Here is a 17,786-nt window from a genome sequence, read left to right as displayed (position 1 = left end):
TTTTATTCCAAAGCCTAACAGACTACTTGGCAGTGGAAATTTTATTGTTCAGTGAATGTTCACCAATGAAAATATGTTTTTAAAGTATGATTAAGAATGGAAAGTTTTACAGATACAAGAATTCAAACTGAAATCACCAACAAATGCTATCAGTTTATATGCTAAGTGTGAGGCAATATATATGATACCTGTTTATATGAAATAGGGTAATATGGAAAATATGTAAATTCATGTATTAATATTATGTGTCTAAAAAACACATTATCAGCTTATGGTGAACATTTGAATGATAATTTTAATTGGACCTTCTATTCTGATATTCTTTTTTTTAATTCTTTTTTTCTATAAAGTTTAGAAAATTCTGTCTTGCTATTTTAATATTAGATATTCTATGTGAGCATTTTTTCTCATTTCATTAAATTTTTTTACAATATGATTTTAATAGGAACATAATTTTTTTCCTATAAATTGACTATAATTTTTCAATAATGATTCTGTTGATATTTCTGTAAGTAACTTTTCAGCATTATACATATTACAGAAATTTTGCATTCATACCTACTTTTTCCCTTAGAATGTTAACAGTAGAATTACTGGGTTAAATGGTGTGAGGATTTGTAGACCTGTTGATGTTACCAAAATGTTGCTTATCGCCCTCCAAAAATATTGTACATTTTAAATTTTCTAACAATAATGAGAGTGTGAATTTCAGCCTACCTGCTCCTGTATTGCATATTGTAATTAAGGAAATATTGTATTTAAATATTGTAACTAAGGAAAAAGAAACAATGTTGTCCGTATGAGGCCCCCCTAAAAAGTAATAACTTGATCTTATTTGCTTACTAGTGAAGCTTTATATGTTTCATGTTTCTTGGCCATTTTTATTTTTTCTATACATTGTTTTCTTTGCTCACTTTTTCATTAGTTTGTTCCTGCTTATCAAACTCTTTAATATCCTAATTTTCATTAAATGATTTGTTTATTGAAGGCTTTTTAAATAGAAAAAGCCTGTACATTTTAATAATTAGATGTATTTAATTGGTAGTTTAATTTCAGTTCTCACATAGTATAACCTATTTCATTTTTGTAAGTAGTAGTAAGTAATGTATGCAACTTTTTTTCTTTTTATTATTATTATTTTTAATTTTAGTATTTTTTTTCACTCTACAGTATTATATTGGTTTTGCCATACATCAACATGGATCTGCCATGTGTTCCCAATCCTGAAACCCCCTCCCACCTCTCTCCCTTTACCATCCCTTTGGGTTGTATGAAATTTTTAAAAGAACATTTATTTTGTAAACTAGGAGCCTTTTGTGGCAGATGAGTATATTGAACGTCTTGTGTGGAGAACCCCTGGAGGAGGCTCTAGAGGGGGACCTGAAGCTTTTGATCCTAAAAGGTGAAGTAAAATTGTTTTTTCATAGACCCAATCTAGTACAAGTTTGTGTCTGGGACAGAGGTGACTGTTGGAATTCCTTTCAGTATTCCTGAAAAGGGAGTTAACAACTGGCCAGTAAAAGGAAGATACATTAGAAGCTCGAGATTTATTTTTTTTCCTTTTATGTTTCTTTTATTTTAAAGAAGGACTTTAAGTGACATGGGGAAAGGGATTTTATTGCATTATGAGAATTTAATCTTTTCTCCAATTAATAAATTAGAAATTATTGGTTATACCTCTAAAATAAAACATGTTGAGTATGCCATTTTAAGTATTGTTGTAAATTGGGGGAACAAAACTCACTATACCCTGGAATGCACAGTATTATGTTTATATAGTACATTTTACCCTTTTGACTATTTCTGTAAAATTGGTTTCATTTCTGAGGGTTAATCTGGAGATTCCCTATAAGGTTTTCATTTATATCAGAGATAATCCCTAACATGATGCTAGAGAGAAAATTAACCCGTTCATCCCTACCTCAAGGAATGCTCACTAATGCTTTATTTACAATTATAAGTGAATTGATCAGTTCCTAGTGATCAGTTATAGACGGATTGATACATATTCTAATTTTCTTTTGTTAGATTATTAGAAGAATTTGTAAATCATATTCAGGAGCTCCAGATAATGGATGAAAGGATTCAAAGGAAAGTAGAGAAACTAGAGCAACAGTGTCAGAAAGAAGCTAAGGAATTTGCCAGGAAGGTACAAGAACTCCAGAAAAGCAATCAGGTAAACTGTTAATTGAATAATGAATATACAGACTTCAATATGTTTATATCCTTTCAGTTTTAAGGTTTTTTAAAAAAGGTCTAGTCAAATAGTAATTGTTGAGGTTTCTTAATACTGCTCCCATCTCATGTCATAAAATGTTTATGAATTGTTACCATGCACTCTTGGTGTACTTGTTTGCTACTGAGTGATGGTTTGGGGTCAGAGTACTCCCTTCTTAGGATGAGATGGTATTCAGTACAGTGTGGTCCTTGCTTCCTCTCTTAACAATGCAAATTTTTAAGAATGATACCTCAGCAGACCTGTATTTTTAGGGGGTCGCACAGAGTTGGACACGACTGAAGTGACTTAGCAGCAGCAGCAGCATGACTAGCTTGGATATTTAGGTATTTATTTGCATTCTCATTTAATCATAAAGCGAAATAATAATACCAGACCAACTATTGCCTGGATCAGATTTTTCCCTAGAGGAAACCTGGTCTGGGAAGTTTCACTGAAGTCATGAGGCAGATACCCTAATGAGAATGCTGGTGTAACTGGGAAAAGCAGATGCAGAACTCTTCCTCAGTCCATTTTGGAGTAAAACTAGACCATTAGGGTGACTCTGGGGTACATAGGCCAAGCTTCTTAGCCATTCTTACTTCTTAGGCCCTAGACTTAATCAGGAAACTCTGAACCTCTTTCACATCCTGAGCCTGATGTGGAACTTGACTGACCTTTAGTTAGAAATGTAGTTAGAAGAGCATGTTTAGCATTGCTGCCTTGTAGGGGTTGTTTGTTCTTTAGTATTAGGGAATAGCAAGCTGATTTCTACTCAGTTTTCATATGTTTAGATTCCTTCACTTAAGCCTGTATAACTGTTAGAAAATATTTAGTAAAGTCAATAATTTACATAAGATAATGTATTTTTAAGTAGTTAAAGTAATAGATTCAAAATACTTCTAATGCAAAGTCCCCTTGGTAATAACAATAGTATTAATAGTTAATCTGGGTTCTCTGATTGTATTTTATGCTTGTGCATGTTTCTCATAGGTTGCCTTCCAACATTTCCAAGAACTAGATGAGCACATCAGCTATGTAGCAACCAAAGTCTGTCACCTTGGAGACCAGCTGGAGGGGGTAAACACACCCAGACAACGGGCAGTGGAGGCTCAGAAGTTGATGAAATACTTCAATGAGTTTCTAGATGGAGAACTGAAATCTGATGTTTTTACAAATTCTGAAAAGGTGAGCACTGTCAGAAGAATAAAAGCATGTAATAACATTACTAACAGTGCTCTAATTATGAACTAAATTGCTACTTTCCAGAGTCAGACTTAATCACTGAGAAGCTGACTTACTAAAAGTCTTTATTTTGAAAAAGACACTTGCCAACAAAGTTTACATTCAAATTTTCAGTTGGATTGCCTGGCATTTTGTTTATGAAATGTGTATGGCTTAGAAATATTGAGTTAACTATGTTAATAAGTATTTCTTTTTCATAATTGACTTTTAATATTAAAAGAATTTAATAGTCATACTCTCCTGGGTGAGGGGGTGGTGTGACCCTAAATCATTTACAAACTGAAGTATATTTCTGTGCAAGAAATTCAGAGCTTCTAGTTTTTGTTACTTGAATAAAGTGCTTTTATAAAAGTTAAAGCATAGTTTGGATCAAAAAGAATTGAAAAATCTGAATTAATTATTCATGTTAATCTTTTTCATAGCACTAGTCACTTAGTCCTCGTCTAAGGTTGTATGGTATTGGTTACTCTACAATCTTGGGAGAAGGTTATTCAGCTCATTTTCTTCCCCTCGGGTGGGAAAAAGTTAAGAGTGCATGAAAAAATAAGAATTATGGATAGTATATGCACATAGTAATAACATTGTCTATTAATATGTTAAATACAGTCTTCCAGACTATTTTCCAGGTTTACTCCATGGGATATCTCAGGTAGTGGAATGTTAAAAGCTAAGTTGTACTGAAGTTCACTTTGAATTAAGCAACACATTGTTTTGTGAGCAGGAAATATATAGGTTTATAGAGTTTATAATTTTTAGAGATCTTTGAAAAAAATGCTTATATGTGTAGAGAAAATTCCTCTATAGAAAAGACAGTATTTTAAATAATGAGTTCCAGGAATTATATTTATAATATAAAGTAGAGCTGATAAGATTAATATCAAGAACATAATCATACCTAAACACTTGTAAAACACTGGCAATATCTAACTTTTATACATTCATGTGATTCTCACACACACACGCATAACACATATGGCTTGAACACCAAACTGTTTTTCAGGGTACAGTTTTGTTTTGTTTGAATGTTTTTGTTTTGTTTCCTACATGAAACATATATATTTCTAATGTATTATAAAAGTATATATTAATACTTATATATATATATTTTTAATTGTTTTATATATTTATATAAAATTGTATGTCATTCAAGTCTTATAGCTTGGGTTACCTTGGATTATACCTGTTGGATTGTAGAGTATATTTATGCTTTGTTATAAACAAAATGCAGATATTTTACCCAGTGTGAGTTGGTCTGTTTATTTCATGCAGCTCAAGGCAGCCATTTAGAATCTAGAGAAAAGTAAATATTTTAAAATTGACTGATTACGCGCGCGTGTGTGTGTGTGTGTGTGTGTGCACGCGCTCAGTTGTATCCTACTCTTCCACTATGGACTGTAGCCCACCAGACTCCTCTGTCCATGGGATTTCAGAGATAAGAATGCTGGAATGGGTTGCCTTTTCCTTCTCCAGGCAATCTTCCCACCCCAAGGATCAAATCTGCATTTCTTGCATTTCCTGCATGGGCAGGCAGATTCTTTACCATTAGTGCCACATATACTTTTTTTAAATGAAAAAGGATGATTTTACTATTTATTGCGGAGTATTGTTTCTTTGTATGGAAGATCTTGTGGGGCACAAGTTGAAAGTAGTTAAGTGTAGAATGTTTCAGTCACTCACACATCCATCTGTTTTTATTTTTTTCATCTCTAAATAACATCACTGAGGATTTAGTACTCTCCATATCATGCTAAGGGTTAATCACTCAGTCATGTCTGACTCTTTTTGATCCCAGGTACTGTAACCCACCAGCCTCCTCTGTCCATTAAATTTTCCTGGCAAGAATACTGAACTGGGCAACCATTCCCTTCTCCAAGGGATTTTTCCCGCCCAGGGATCAAACTCAGGTCTTATGCATTGCTGGCAGATTCTTTACTGTCTGAGCCACCAGAACTATGCAAAATCAAATAACGTTGGCCCTGGTTTTCAAGAAATTTACTTTCAACTGAATTCGATGATGAATATTGTGGCATTCTAGAAAGACATCAAAAGTTCAGGCTTGTTATACATACATACTAGGTTACAAATAAGTAGATCCTTAAAACTTGATATAATAGTGATGATGTTGATAGTGATTGCACACGTATTTTAACCTGATTTGTATTGCTTATAATGTTTTATATAATGAAATTATCTTCTTTACATTATCTCTTTACACTTTAAACATTTTAATTCTCAAGTATTTGTGTAGTTCATGATGTTACTATTGTCTCTTAATTTTTAAGATTCTTAATGAAAGATGAGCAAATCTTCATATCCTTGGTACCTCATTCACTTGGTCACTAGCTGTCTAATTTTTGAGGAGTAAGTACAGACTTACCAGGGTTTAAGCTAAGTCCTCTTATTTTCTTTCCTTTGCGTCACTCTCTCCCATATCTCATTTTCTTTCATCTTGTTTCTTTTTTTCTTATACTTTAGTCCTCTTTTCACAATTGTCTTGTTTTTCTCTCATGTCTCCCATAGATTTTGGGTTACCATTGAGTCATTATTTTTGGCCTGGTACTGTCAGTTAACTACACTTAGGAACCTCATATATGGTACTAGATTGCTAATTATTAGGTAAACTTCTGGCTGTTTCAGTTTCTGCACTGTGTACCAGCCACCTTCCCAGTGGAAAGAAAAGGAAAATCACCCATGTCGGTGTGTGATTGTGGAAGGAACTAGAATGGGAAAAGATAACACATCTTAGTCCTTTTTCTTTCTGCTCCATAGTCATTTTTGCTGTTTTTTTTTTTATCTTTGCTTTTCAGAATCTTCTAATTTTTTTCTCTGGGGGGAAAAAAAACATTTTATGTCCATAGTATATATTCCCTCTTACCTCCATCTTTACAAAGTATGTTAGTTGTTTTTCTTCTTAGAATCACAACTTAATGTTCTGCATGTAGATAATGCCTGGTGGCCCTGATTATCTTTAACATGTTAGCATTGGGTGGTCTGTCACCTCACACTGACATCAGTGGCAGATGTAAGCAGGTTATTAGATTGTGGTTTTGAAAACTTCTGTGCCTAGAGTATATTTTAACTGACAGATGACTTTAAGAACTACTTGTGCTTGAAATAGTTTTTGTAAAATAATTTGGTAATTCAATAAAATAATGTTATTTACTCTGCTGTACTTCTTCCTATATTAAGTGAAGCTTGTAAACACTGCATAAGGGGGACTTGTATCTCTTAACAAGAACAAACTCCTGATGGAAACATAAAGCGTGTACCTGGCAGGTTCCTTCTGAAGGGAGTATTGGTAAGGAGAAAATGGTGGACCTTGCTAGTACCACTAAATGGCATGTTGAAAAGTGGTCTTGCAGTGTTAATCTATGCTCATGTGCAGCAGAATTAGACTGAGCGTCCGGTAACTGAAAATGGCAGTGACATGCTGACTAGGAGATAAGTAGCTGAAGCAGAAATGCTGTCTATATTCACTCTTGTTTGGCATCAGCAGTATCATTTGGTCCTGCTCTTTTTTTCCACTGTTGTTTGCCAGACTTCACATGAGTACTCAGAAAGTTCTGTTTGAAGGTTCTCAGCTCTTCTGTCAACATTTGTAGGAGTCTCTATCTGTCTTTTTTTCCTTTTTTTTTCTTAGTGTTAAAGAAAGTGAATGATAAAATCAGTTACTAAAGGTGTGCCAAAATTAAACTCAATGCTTATTTGAAATTTGTTTTCAAAAGTTAGCATATATAACTCTCTATACATTAGTATGAATAAGCACAAATTTCTGCATTTAAAAAATTTTAGACTCCTTGTCTAAATCCTTTAGTTACACAGCTTGAATAAGTACAAACATTTTTGTATCATATTCTATTCAGAAGACTTCATGTTAACAAGTTTTAAAACTTGATATGTTTATTAAATGATAAGCATTTTGTTGTTTTCTTCACCTACAGTGGGATTTATGCACCAGTATGGTCTGAATTATTTCATAAATCTTGTTTCTCTGTTCATAAACTCAGAAGATACTTAAACTTGCTTTCGGCAGTCAATTATTTGAAATTTTTTGGAGTAGACTTGAACTGCAGGTTTCATTGGGAAGGGATTGTGGCATTATAAAATCACAAGATTTCAATACCATAATGACAAATTGTTTATGTTTCAATGACTCATTATTGGTGATACCCCAGATGTATTCCTCTTGCTCACAAGATTTTATTGTGTATTTTAAAAGAAAATTGTTTGGGTGAGAGTCTGTGGACATACATATATTACTATTTTTAAATACAAAATTATTTTTTGATACGTATAAAGGTTTTTTTTTTAACTATTGCTTTTATTTTTTAATAGATAAAGGAGGCAGCAGACATCATTCAGAAGTTGCACCTAATCGCCCAAGAGTTACCTTTTGATAGGCAAGTTTATTTCTCAAGAGTTAATTTGGCTTTATAGTATGTAATGTATGGAATAAAATTGTAGTTTTACCTGTATTAGTTTACTCATTAAATCAACAAGAACTTACTGAGGACTGCCTTTAAAAGATATAGTATGCAATAATTGATTGAAAAAATATGATCTCTTAGCAACTAAATTTAATGATGTGTGTTGAAATAATCTCAATCCTTTTTCTTTTGAAAAAAAATTGTTGGAGAATTTTGAGATTGACAAGTAACATTTTGAATTTTCTGTTTGTTTTTTTTTTTTTGACTTTGATAACAGTGTAGAAGGGCAGAGAAAGATTAAACATGGTTTCTTGAGCTGCTTTTTCCTCTAGATGAGAGTTCTTAAGCTTTTGGGAGTCTTGGACACCTCTCCAAAGCTGGTAAAAGCTATGAAATTGCCTTTAAAAAGTTCAGATAAACAGACTGTTGTATACAATTTCTTGGAGTTTTAGACCATTTAACCTGTCTGAAAGCTCCTTCCTAGGGACCTTAAAGTTACAAAGTCCTGTTTTAGATGCCAGGCCTTAGGACCATTGCTAAGTCAGGTATTAATGGTTTCATCCTTAAGGAGGCTTCACTGAGAAGAAAATTCTTTCATGATTTCCTTTAGTCCATGGAATGTCAGACTCCTTAATTAAATTTTATTAATAGTGGTTCTCCCATTTAAATATCTGGAAAAACATATCTTCTCTTAAAACAGATAATGTATCTTATTCCTTTTGTGGTACTTGAAGATCCTCGGTTACAAGTAGAATGTAAATGTATTACTGTACTTAGAGTTTGCCCATTATGTCCCAATATTCCCTACCCATAAATATATTTTATTTTACTTTGAACTTTGTGTCATCATAAAGAGTTAGCAGTAATAATCATTTAGCTATTATTGATACTCTCAGGCTTGTCCAACATTATAAACTGATTTTTAATGTCAACCACAAAAAACCTTTTATTTCAGAGTTAAACCATTTACTTAAATGGATAAAATGTATGGCTCACAATGGGTACATGATCATTTTCTCCCACCCATATAAACATCAGATATATATACTCATCTTCTCCCACTTCTCAGTTACATACTTCTCTTATATTTCGTTTTAACCTCTCTCCCAAGCCTTAGAATTGAATTTACATCCTAATCAAATTTAATTTTCTCACAGAGATCAATATAACCTAACATGTATTCTGTACTCTGTGATCCACCATAACTATGATATATCAATTATGTTATCTGTGTGCTCAGTTGCTAAGTCATGTTTAACTCTCTGTGACTCCGAGGACTATAGCCCGCCAGGCTCCTCTGTCCATGGGATTTCCTAGGCACAAATACTGGAGCGAGTTACCATTTTCATCTCCAGGGGATTTTATCAACCCAGGATTCATTGAAACCCACGTCTCCTGCTTGACAGGCAGATTCTTTACCACAATGAGCCACCTGGGAAGCCCATATCAATTTTGTATAGCTCTTTGAATTATTACCCTCTTTATCTATCTTTGGCATCTTTTTGGCCATCCCCTCACCTATCACTTTAATTATGTGAGATCTTTCAGCGTTAATTTTCCATGTTGTCCATTCCCCTTTGATATTTATGATTTGAAAAAGTTCTAGTGTATTTTAATTGATATTTTAATTTCTGAATTTGCAGAGGTTGAATGCTAGGCACATGCGGGGTCCTTTTTATGGCTTCTGTTTTATTTTTCCAGTTTTAAAATAACTCATTTATTTATCAGTTCAGTTCAGTCTCTCAGTTGTGTCCGACTCTTTGCGACCCCATGAATCACAGCACACCAGGCCTCCCTGTCCATCACCAACTCCCGGAGTTCACTCAGACTCATGTCCATTGAGTCGGTGATGCCATCCAGCCATCTCATCCTCTTTTGTCCCCTTCTCCGCCTGCCCCCAATCCCTCCCAGCATCAGGGTCTTTTCCAATGAGTCAACTCTTCGCATGAGGTGGCCAAAATATTGGAGTTTCAGCATCATTTATATATACTTATTGTTTATTTTCTTTTAAGTGACAGTAATGAAACTTCATATGAGGAAATCCTAACAGAAGGGAAAAGAGACAAATATCAAGTGAATTTAAAATGGCAATGAATATGAGTAGGGTCAATAACTCAGTTGTTGGGACTGGCTCAGTTAATTAATGTTCAGAATTCCTCCCTCTTTAAAAGGGATTTGGTTATTCAGTGTGAATTTCCTCAGTGAGAACTAGATACTCCATCTGAATTGCCTGGTTTCAGTTTGTTAAATGGCATGCTTCCTGTCAGTACTCTCTCCCCTCTGGCCTTGTCTTTGCCCTCCTTCCTTGGTCACACCCTCCCTCTCATCTCCCTTCCTCCCTCCCCTCCTTCCCTTCCTTTATGAAGACATTTAGTATGGAGAGTTTCTATGTATCCTCATTCTCCCTTTTATTAATATCTTACATTACTATGTACATTTGTTGCAAATAACTTCATCGTTGGTTTTTATCTTTCAGATTTTCAGAAGTTAAATCTAAAATTGCAAGTAAGTGGGGTTCTATTTATTTAATTGTTTTGGATAGGTGATCAAACTACTTTTGTAAAAGAAAGAAAATCGTAAAAGAAGAGAGTGGGAACAATGTCATCCTCCCACCCCATCCGTGAATTTGATTCCTCTTCCTTGAAACAGCTATTAAATATTACCTGTTTCTTGTGTATTCTTCCATGGTATTCTATGGATATCTTGATATAAGCATAGAATGTAAATCATGTATATAATATGTATAATTTTTTTCTATGGTCCCCATGTATTTTAAAATTGGTGACATCCTATACAAATAGCTTGGTACCTTGTGTTTTTAACAACATATCTTAGACATTGTTTTTGTATCTATATATACGTGTCTCTCTCTTTTTCTTTCTTTTTTTTTTTAAAAAGCTCATATGACCATTTCAGTACCTATTTAACTCTGTACATGGTAGTTTGAAACTTGTTCTTTAGATTGTATTTTAGGCAGATCATTCCAGATTTCTTTAATAGCCACTATATTTCTAGGCTCTAAGTCACTATTCAGGAACTCACTAAAGTTCAAAAATCACCTGTTTTGCCAAAAGTATATGGTAATAGCCCCAAGAGTGTAGTGAATCAAATACCACATGTTGTCTTATAATCTGGTGTTGAATCTGCCTTTGTTCATGGTAAAGGCATTTGAACTCTAGTAAAGAGTTTGATAGTTCTCTTTACTCTTTCTCTAAAGTCAGGTTTAAGACTTTTCCTATCTCTTGCTTTCAGAAATGACATCCAGTTTTTTCCCATAGTCGTAAATGGAAGTCAGACTATAGGAGCTGATCTGTTTTGCCAGTTGGGAAGATTTTTTGTTGTGTGTTGAAAATATAGATTTATATGCCTTAGTATATTATAATAAGAGTTTTGATCCACTACCTATAATCTCATGGTTTTTACAATTCTTTTAAAAGAAAGCTAGACTCATAATCATTATATTTATAAAGAAACCGTATACTTACAAATAACCTGTGTACTTTGTTTCATTGTAGCTGAATGACTTTCTATTTTTAGGTAAATACCATGATTTAGAATGCCAGTTGATTCAGGAGTTTACTGGTGCTCAAAGAAGAGGTGAAATCTCCAGAATGAGAGAAGTAGCAGCTGTTTTACTTCATTTTAAGGTATATAGCAAAAATTTAAAGTGCAGATTAGTCTTAAAGAATGTAGAGATGATGTGAATTCTGTATGTTGTTTTGTCACTAAGTTGTGATTCTTTGTGACCCCTTGGACTGTAACCCACCAGACTCCTCTATTCATGGAATTTCCCAGGCCAAGAATATTAGAGTGGGTTGCTGTTTCTCTGGAGGATCTTCCCCACCCAGGGATTGAACCCATGTCTCCTGCATTGGCAGGCAGATTTTTACCACTGAGCCACCATGGTGTATTACAGTCTGTGATTTTGCCCTGTTGTTTTAGTGTATCACAGTGTTAATTTTGATTGTTTGGAATAATTTGAATGTATATTTTTTATGTTTCTCCAGAAATGATATTAAATCCTAGGTCTTAAGGATCTTATATTTGGTACTATTATATTAATACTATTAATAATAAACTATCACTGAATTTTTATATAGTTTGATGTAGAAAATTGTTTCCCTTCTGGCTGTTTATTGTTTTTTTTTAGTCAAACATTTTATGAAATAATTCAAAAGCAAGAAGGCTTGACCTTAAGTGTCCGTTGGAATAGAGAAACCAGAGAGTAGCTGTTATTGCTGACCATTTATTGAGGCATAGAATAGCTTTATTATATATAATACCTCTTGTATTGACATTGTTATTGTTGTTATAACTTAACCAAAACAATGATGTGTATTTCTCTCTTCTTCTTAGGGTTATTCTCATTGTGTTGATGTTTATATAAAGCAGTGCCAGGAGGTAACATAACAGTACACTTCATTTGATTTTATTTTATGCTAATTTGTATTTTAAAAAGCATTTAAATTATGTATTCATTATATAAAATTCTCTGCTCTTTAGGGTGCTTACTTGAGAAATGATATATTTGAAGATGCAGCAATACTCTGTCAACGGGTAAACAAACAAGTTGGAGATATCTTTAGTAATCCAGAAACAGTACTGGCTAAACTTATTCAAAATGTATTTGAAATCAAACTACAGGTAATTTTAAACAGTGACTAAGTAGTTCTTAAGACAATATGTGTTTTTTTTTCCTCTGTTTTAAAAGTTTTTAAAAATTGAGTTTATTTGTGTAATATCCTTAGGAACAGCAATTCACTTATTAAGTATAGGGGAAAGGAGAGACAGTGTCAAGCTTTAAAACAAAATGTTAAAAGGTGCCACTCACGGTCATCAGAGCATGTGTTAGAAATTACATGTGTATCAGTAGTAGTAGTAACAGGTGTGATAGATTAGCCTCAGATTTTAATATTCACTGGGCTCTCACCTTGACCAATCGATAGTATTTTGAAATGCTAAGAATGATACTTAGCATTGACATTGCTTACCTTATTTTACCTTAGTAAAGTAAATTTGAACAAGATTACAAGATCTGTAAAATTTTTTATCATATGGCACTGACATGAAAAGAAAAAACTCTGAATGTTTCATTTACAGCCTTTGCTTCCCATAGCTCTGTACTTTAAGGCAACATTTCCTAAACTGTTTACCAGTGGATTCAGCAGTGATAAATAAATGTCGTTTTAAAAACATGACTTTTAATATCCTTTAGAGGTACTAATATATATTGTGATCCTCTAGAAGTGGAAATGTAATGTCTGCCTTTCCCAGTTTTATAGTAAGGTCTGTTAGTATCTCAAAGGACACTAGTGTTACTTAGACTACAGTTTGGGAAATGCTGCTTTAAAGAATTGACCATATTGATATAGCTTCAAGTGTTTTGGGGTATTTTTTTCTAAAGATAAGATATTTGAGATTCTTAATGCTTAATCCCAACACTGATATAAATGTACAAGTAAATACGAGAAGCAGTAAACTAAAAACCTGTTTTAAAATTATTTTTATATTGGTTTATTTCCTATGCATTGCCTTTGCCACTGGATTTTAAGTCAGAACAGTTCAAGAATGTGGAGTAATTCTAGAGGAAAAAAATATTGACTGTATAATATTTATTTAATTAACAGAATGTTGACTTTTCTTTTTAGAGCTTTGTGAAAGACCAGTTACAAGAATGTTGGAAGTCTGATGCAGAGCAGTATCTCAAAAGTCTCTATGATTTATACACAAGGTATATTTTTAATTATTAGAAAATAGTAATATCTCACCTTTTCTTTTCTTCAAATAGAAAATTGGGAAGTAGTCAGGTGTTTTTGAATAACAGTTTGTCAGATAGCAATATAGCTTTTAGCATTAAATACTTGCCTGTATAGACTAGTATTGTATAAGAGTATCTTTCTTAGCAGGTTAACTATTAGATATTTTGCTTTATGTTAATATACTTTAATGAAGTATAAAACCTTGTTTCAACTAAGACTTGAGAATTATGTTTTTGATCTTGATTGTAAACTAGTTCATTATTTAATTTTTTTTAAGAATGAGTAATAACTACATTTATTTTCATTAAAGCTTTAGAAGTTGAGAAAAGGAGTGACAAATTCTTAACAAATGACAGTTTCAGACTTAAGTCTGATGTGAAAATCTGTCTTGTGTTTTGTAAATGGCAGTGTTACACTTTGTAGAAGCTTCATGTGGAGTTGCTTTTCTTCATTGTGATTTTCAGAAGAGGGTTTTCAAAAGTAACTATAATCAGGAAGTCTGTTTCAACAGCAGCACTATTCTGAGTCTATCTTCAGCAGTGAGAAACAGAAAATTAGAGACAAGTCCAGAGAAGAGAATGAACAGAGGAAGTATTTTGACTTGGTACCATGTCATGAATGGCATACTTGAAGCCATTCGGCCATCGTTGCCATTTCTAGACTGGTTGGTTGCCTCAGTTTCCTCTTGTTGAGTTGTCTCTAGGAGTTTATGGCAGTTTTCAAAACCATCATATTATTTGTAATATACATTCTACTTAATATATTTATATAATCTTATATAGTTGCTCTCTGCATACTAAGTAACATCCCAGGGTTCAAGAAATGGTTTAACATAAGTTTTTCAAAAGTCACATTTTAAAAATATGTATTTCTTAATATTATTTCTATACCTAAAATATACCTTTATCTTTTCCCCCTCTTTTCCATGAAAAGAACCACAAATCTTTCCAGCAAGTTGATGGAGTTTAACTTAGGTACTGATAAACAGACTTTCTTGTCTAAGCTTATCAAGTCCATTTTCATTTCCTATTTGGAGAGCTACATTGAAATAGAGACTGGCTATTTGAAAAGCAGAAGTGCTATGATCCTACAGCGCTATTATGATTCAAAAAACCATCAAAAGAGATCCATTGGCACAGGAGGGTAAGAGTTTTTGTTAAATGTTATAGTTAAAACTAAAGATATTAAAAACATTTTTATATTTGGACAACTTGAGAAATATTGATAGTCATTAGAATTTTCTGTGAAGAATTATCAGTTTTTTTATACCATTCATCAAATCCTGTCTTTTAAGCCACATGTTGAAATATTTTAACATTATTAAAATGTAAAACAGAATACCAGTGCCATAAGTCCTCCCATCCTCCCTTCTTTCCTTTTTTTAGATTGAGTTAATTATTCCAGGCTATTAATTAGGAAGTAAATTGTTTTATTGCTGCTGTTGCAGGTGTGCTTAAAAAGAACAAAAACCCCTGCAAATTGATACCCTGAGCTTTTTAAATGACTTGGGCATGAACTTGTTTAAGTAATACATTAAAACTTGAATTTACTCATATCCTAGAAGAAAATAAAATGATTTTCTATAAGAATTGGTGGCAGCTCAGTAATCTAGATCTTACCTATCTGGAATTTAGTTGATTCTAGGATGAATCAAAATGACTTTCGTGAACCATCAGAGTTGATGGTTCATATAATATTCATACAGCTAAATCAGCTTCTTATTTCCCAGCTTGTTATATATTAAATAATGATCATGGAGAGATTATAATTAGGAATAAGAAGTGACATCTGAAAGGCAGTAGCAAGTAAAAGAGAAAAGCTAGAAAACAACCGTAAGAATTTTTTTTTAAAGTTCACAATCTGGAGCTATATATTCTATAAATAGGAACAAAAGTAATGTAGCCTTCTATAAATATAATAAATGTTCTTAATAACCCTCAGTCATTTAGAAAAGCTAAATTATGTTTAATAGTAATAAATGTACAGTATGCTTAAGTAGTTAGTATATTTAAAAAGCTTTAAAATTTTAAAGTTTGTTTTAAGCAGGGCCATTTAATTATCTGAAATATTAGCTTACTTCGAAAAGCCTACTTCCTAAGGAAACCAAACAAGGAGTGTTTGGCTATTGAGTCTGAATTGTAGAGCTAAATATTGAGTCAGAATTGTAGACCTAAAAGAGATGTTAGAGATAATGACTGCAAATCTACTCACTTTTCATATGATAGTTTTCTATTTAGAGATTAATGCTTTCTTCACTTTACAGAATTACTTACTGAAATTAGAAGCTTTAGATCTCCTGCTATTGGTCCATTTTTCTTCTTTTAATTAGTTCATGTATACTAAGTTTGAGAGTACTTGAAATTGAAATCTATGTATAGTAGTCTTATTTTTTCATTTGTTTCTATTATGCACTAGTATTCAAGATCTGAAAGAGAGAATTAGACAACGTACCAACTTACCTCTGGGGCCAAGTATTGATACTCATGGAGAGACTTTCCTGTCCCAGGAAGTGGTGGTTAATCTTTTGCAAGAAACCAAACAAGCCTTTGAAAGATGTCATAGGGTAAGAATTGTACATTTATTTAATTTATATATAGCTGTGTATTTTAAGTTTTGCTTGTATAAACACTCTGCTCTCTGGTTACAAACACCTGTTTATCATAATAAAAAAGTAGGATTTTTGTTTAGGGAACAACTATTTTTAAATTGTTTAGAAGTGTATTTTAATATTATTTTAAACAAAGATACCAAATTTTCTTCAGTGAGATATTAAATCAAGATATGAAAGTGAGGGTTAGAACCAGATCATAAAGAAATACAGCATTAGGGAGAGAAGGATGTTTTAAGAACAGATATCAAAGGAAAGGAAAAATTGACTCCATTAAAAATTTAGAATGCCTTCAACAAACACACTTTAACAAACAGTTAAGCCAGGGTGTGAAAAGAAGGCTTTAACCAGTTTTACTAGCAGAAGATTTATAAAACAAATAATACTTGTTAGTAATTGTATAGCACATACTATGTTCCAGGCACTATTCCAAGCACCTTAGGTATGCATTAACTCATTGTAACATTTCTGTGAAGTTGTTATCTCTTTTACAGAGGAAGAAACTGAGCTACATATTTCTTAAGTATGAAGTTGAGAGTTGAGGTAGTCATAATTTTTTATTTGTATGATGTATGTGGTCTATATATTTATATTGATAGATCAATATAGACTGTAAATAGAAATATAAAATGTGAGTTATCAATAAGATATTTAGTCTCACTGGTGGGAAATGAAACTTAAGACAGAAAATACTAATTCTCAATAGGTTGGCAAAAATTTTGTTGATACTTTTGGTAAGGATGTGGAGCAATAGAAGTTCTTATACACTGCCTATGGAAATAATAATCGGTATACTTTGGAGAGTAATTTGTTAATTTCTTAGAGAATTTGTAGGTTCACAGGACATGTCTAACATCATAAGCTACATTGTTTGTCATGGTGAAAAATTAGAAGCAAACTAAGTGTGCTGCAGAAAGAATTGATAAAATGACATTGTTCATATACTGGAAAGCTAATATACCAATTTAAATGACTAAACTAGAGTTACATGTATCAGCATGAGTAAATCTCAAAAATATAATGTTTAGTGGAAAGAGCAAGATGGGGAAAGATATATTCATTATACCACAATATAAAGTTTTAAAAAGTAAAAATATTTTGTTCAGGAGCATACACAACATGGGTGTGATAAACAGTTTCAGAGTAGTGGTTGTCTTGGGAGGAATACCTAAGGCACTTTATAATGTTGGACAGCCCCTGCCACCACAGAAGAAAAAAAATCTGAAGTACATTTGGAAAAATGTTAAGATATGACACCTCAGGGTATGTGATGGCTGTATTTAATACAGTAATAGCTCTACTCTTCTGAATACTGGAAATATGTTAAAATATTTCTATACCATCGGATCATCAAAAATCCCATGGATGGAGGAGCCTGGTAGGCTGCAGTCCATGGTGTCGCTAAGAGTTGGACACGACTGCGTGACTTCACTTTCACTTTTCACTTTCATGTATTAGAGAAGGAAATGCAACCCACTCCAGTGTTCTTGCCTGGAGAATCCCAGGGACGGGGGAGCCTGGTGGGCTGCTGT

The 17,786-nt window shown here is 32.9% G+C and overlaps 1 protein-coding gene across 4 annotated transcripts in view; it reads left to right on the top strand.

The window, feature by feature from the left end:
• The window catches only part of EXOC5 (exocyst complex component 5), a 144,787-nt gene that overhangs the window by 102,085 nt on the left and 24,916 nt on the right, over positions 1–17,786 (top strand). For 3 of the 4 annotated variants that reach the window (XR_009601247.1, XM_004010676.5, XM_060418094.1), the window contains exons 2-12: positions 1,308–1,402; positions 2,029–2,176; positions 3,209–3,403; positions 7,796–7,860; positions 10,364–10,392; positions 11,425–11,534; positions 12,244–12,288; positions 12,391–12,531; positions 13,536–13,618; positions 14,580–14,789; positions 16,062–16,209. Coding sequence is in view for 3 of the 4 variants with exons in the window: in XM_004010676.5 (XP_004010725.1) it covers positions 1,308–1,402; positions 2,029–2,176; positions 3,209–3,403; positions 7,796–7,860; positions 10,364–10,392; positions 11,425–11,534; positions 12,244–12,288; positions 12,391–12,531; positions 13,536–13,618; positions 14,580–14,789; positions 16,062–16,209 (1,269 nt within the window). In the remaining variant the exon portion in view is untranslated. Of the gene's footprint in view, positions 1–1,307; positions 1,403–1,973; positions 2,177–3,208; positions 3,404–7,795; positions 7,861–10,363; positions 10,393–11,424; positions 11,535–12,243; positions 12,289–12,390; positions 12,532–13,535; positions 13,619–14,579; positions 14,790–16,061; positions 16,210–17,786 lie in introns of all 4 variants that reach the window. The other variant, XM_060418093.1, reaches the window with a different exon arrangement.

The sequence above is a fragment of the Ovis aries genome, chromosome 7 (genome assembly GCF_016772045.2).
Source record: "Ovis aries strain OAR_USU_Benz2616 breed Rambouillet chromosome 7, ARS-UI_Ramb_v3.0, whole genome shotgun sequence".
Taxonomy (NCBI): domain Eukaryota; kingdom Metazoa; phylum Chordata; class Mammalia; order Artiodactyla; family Bovidae; genus Ovis; species Ovis aries.
Note: the sequence above shows the minus strand (reverse complement) of the source record. Positions and strands in the feature narration are given on the sequence as shown.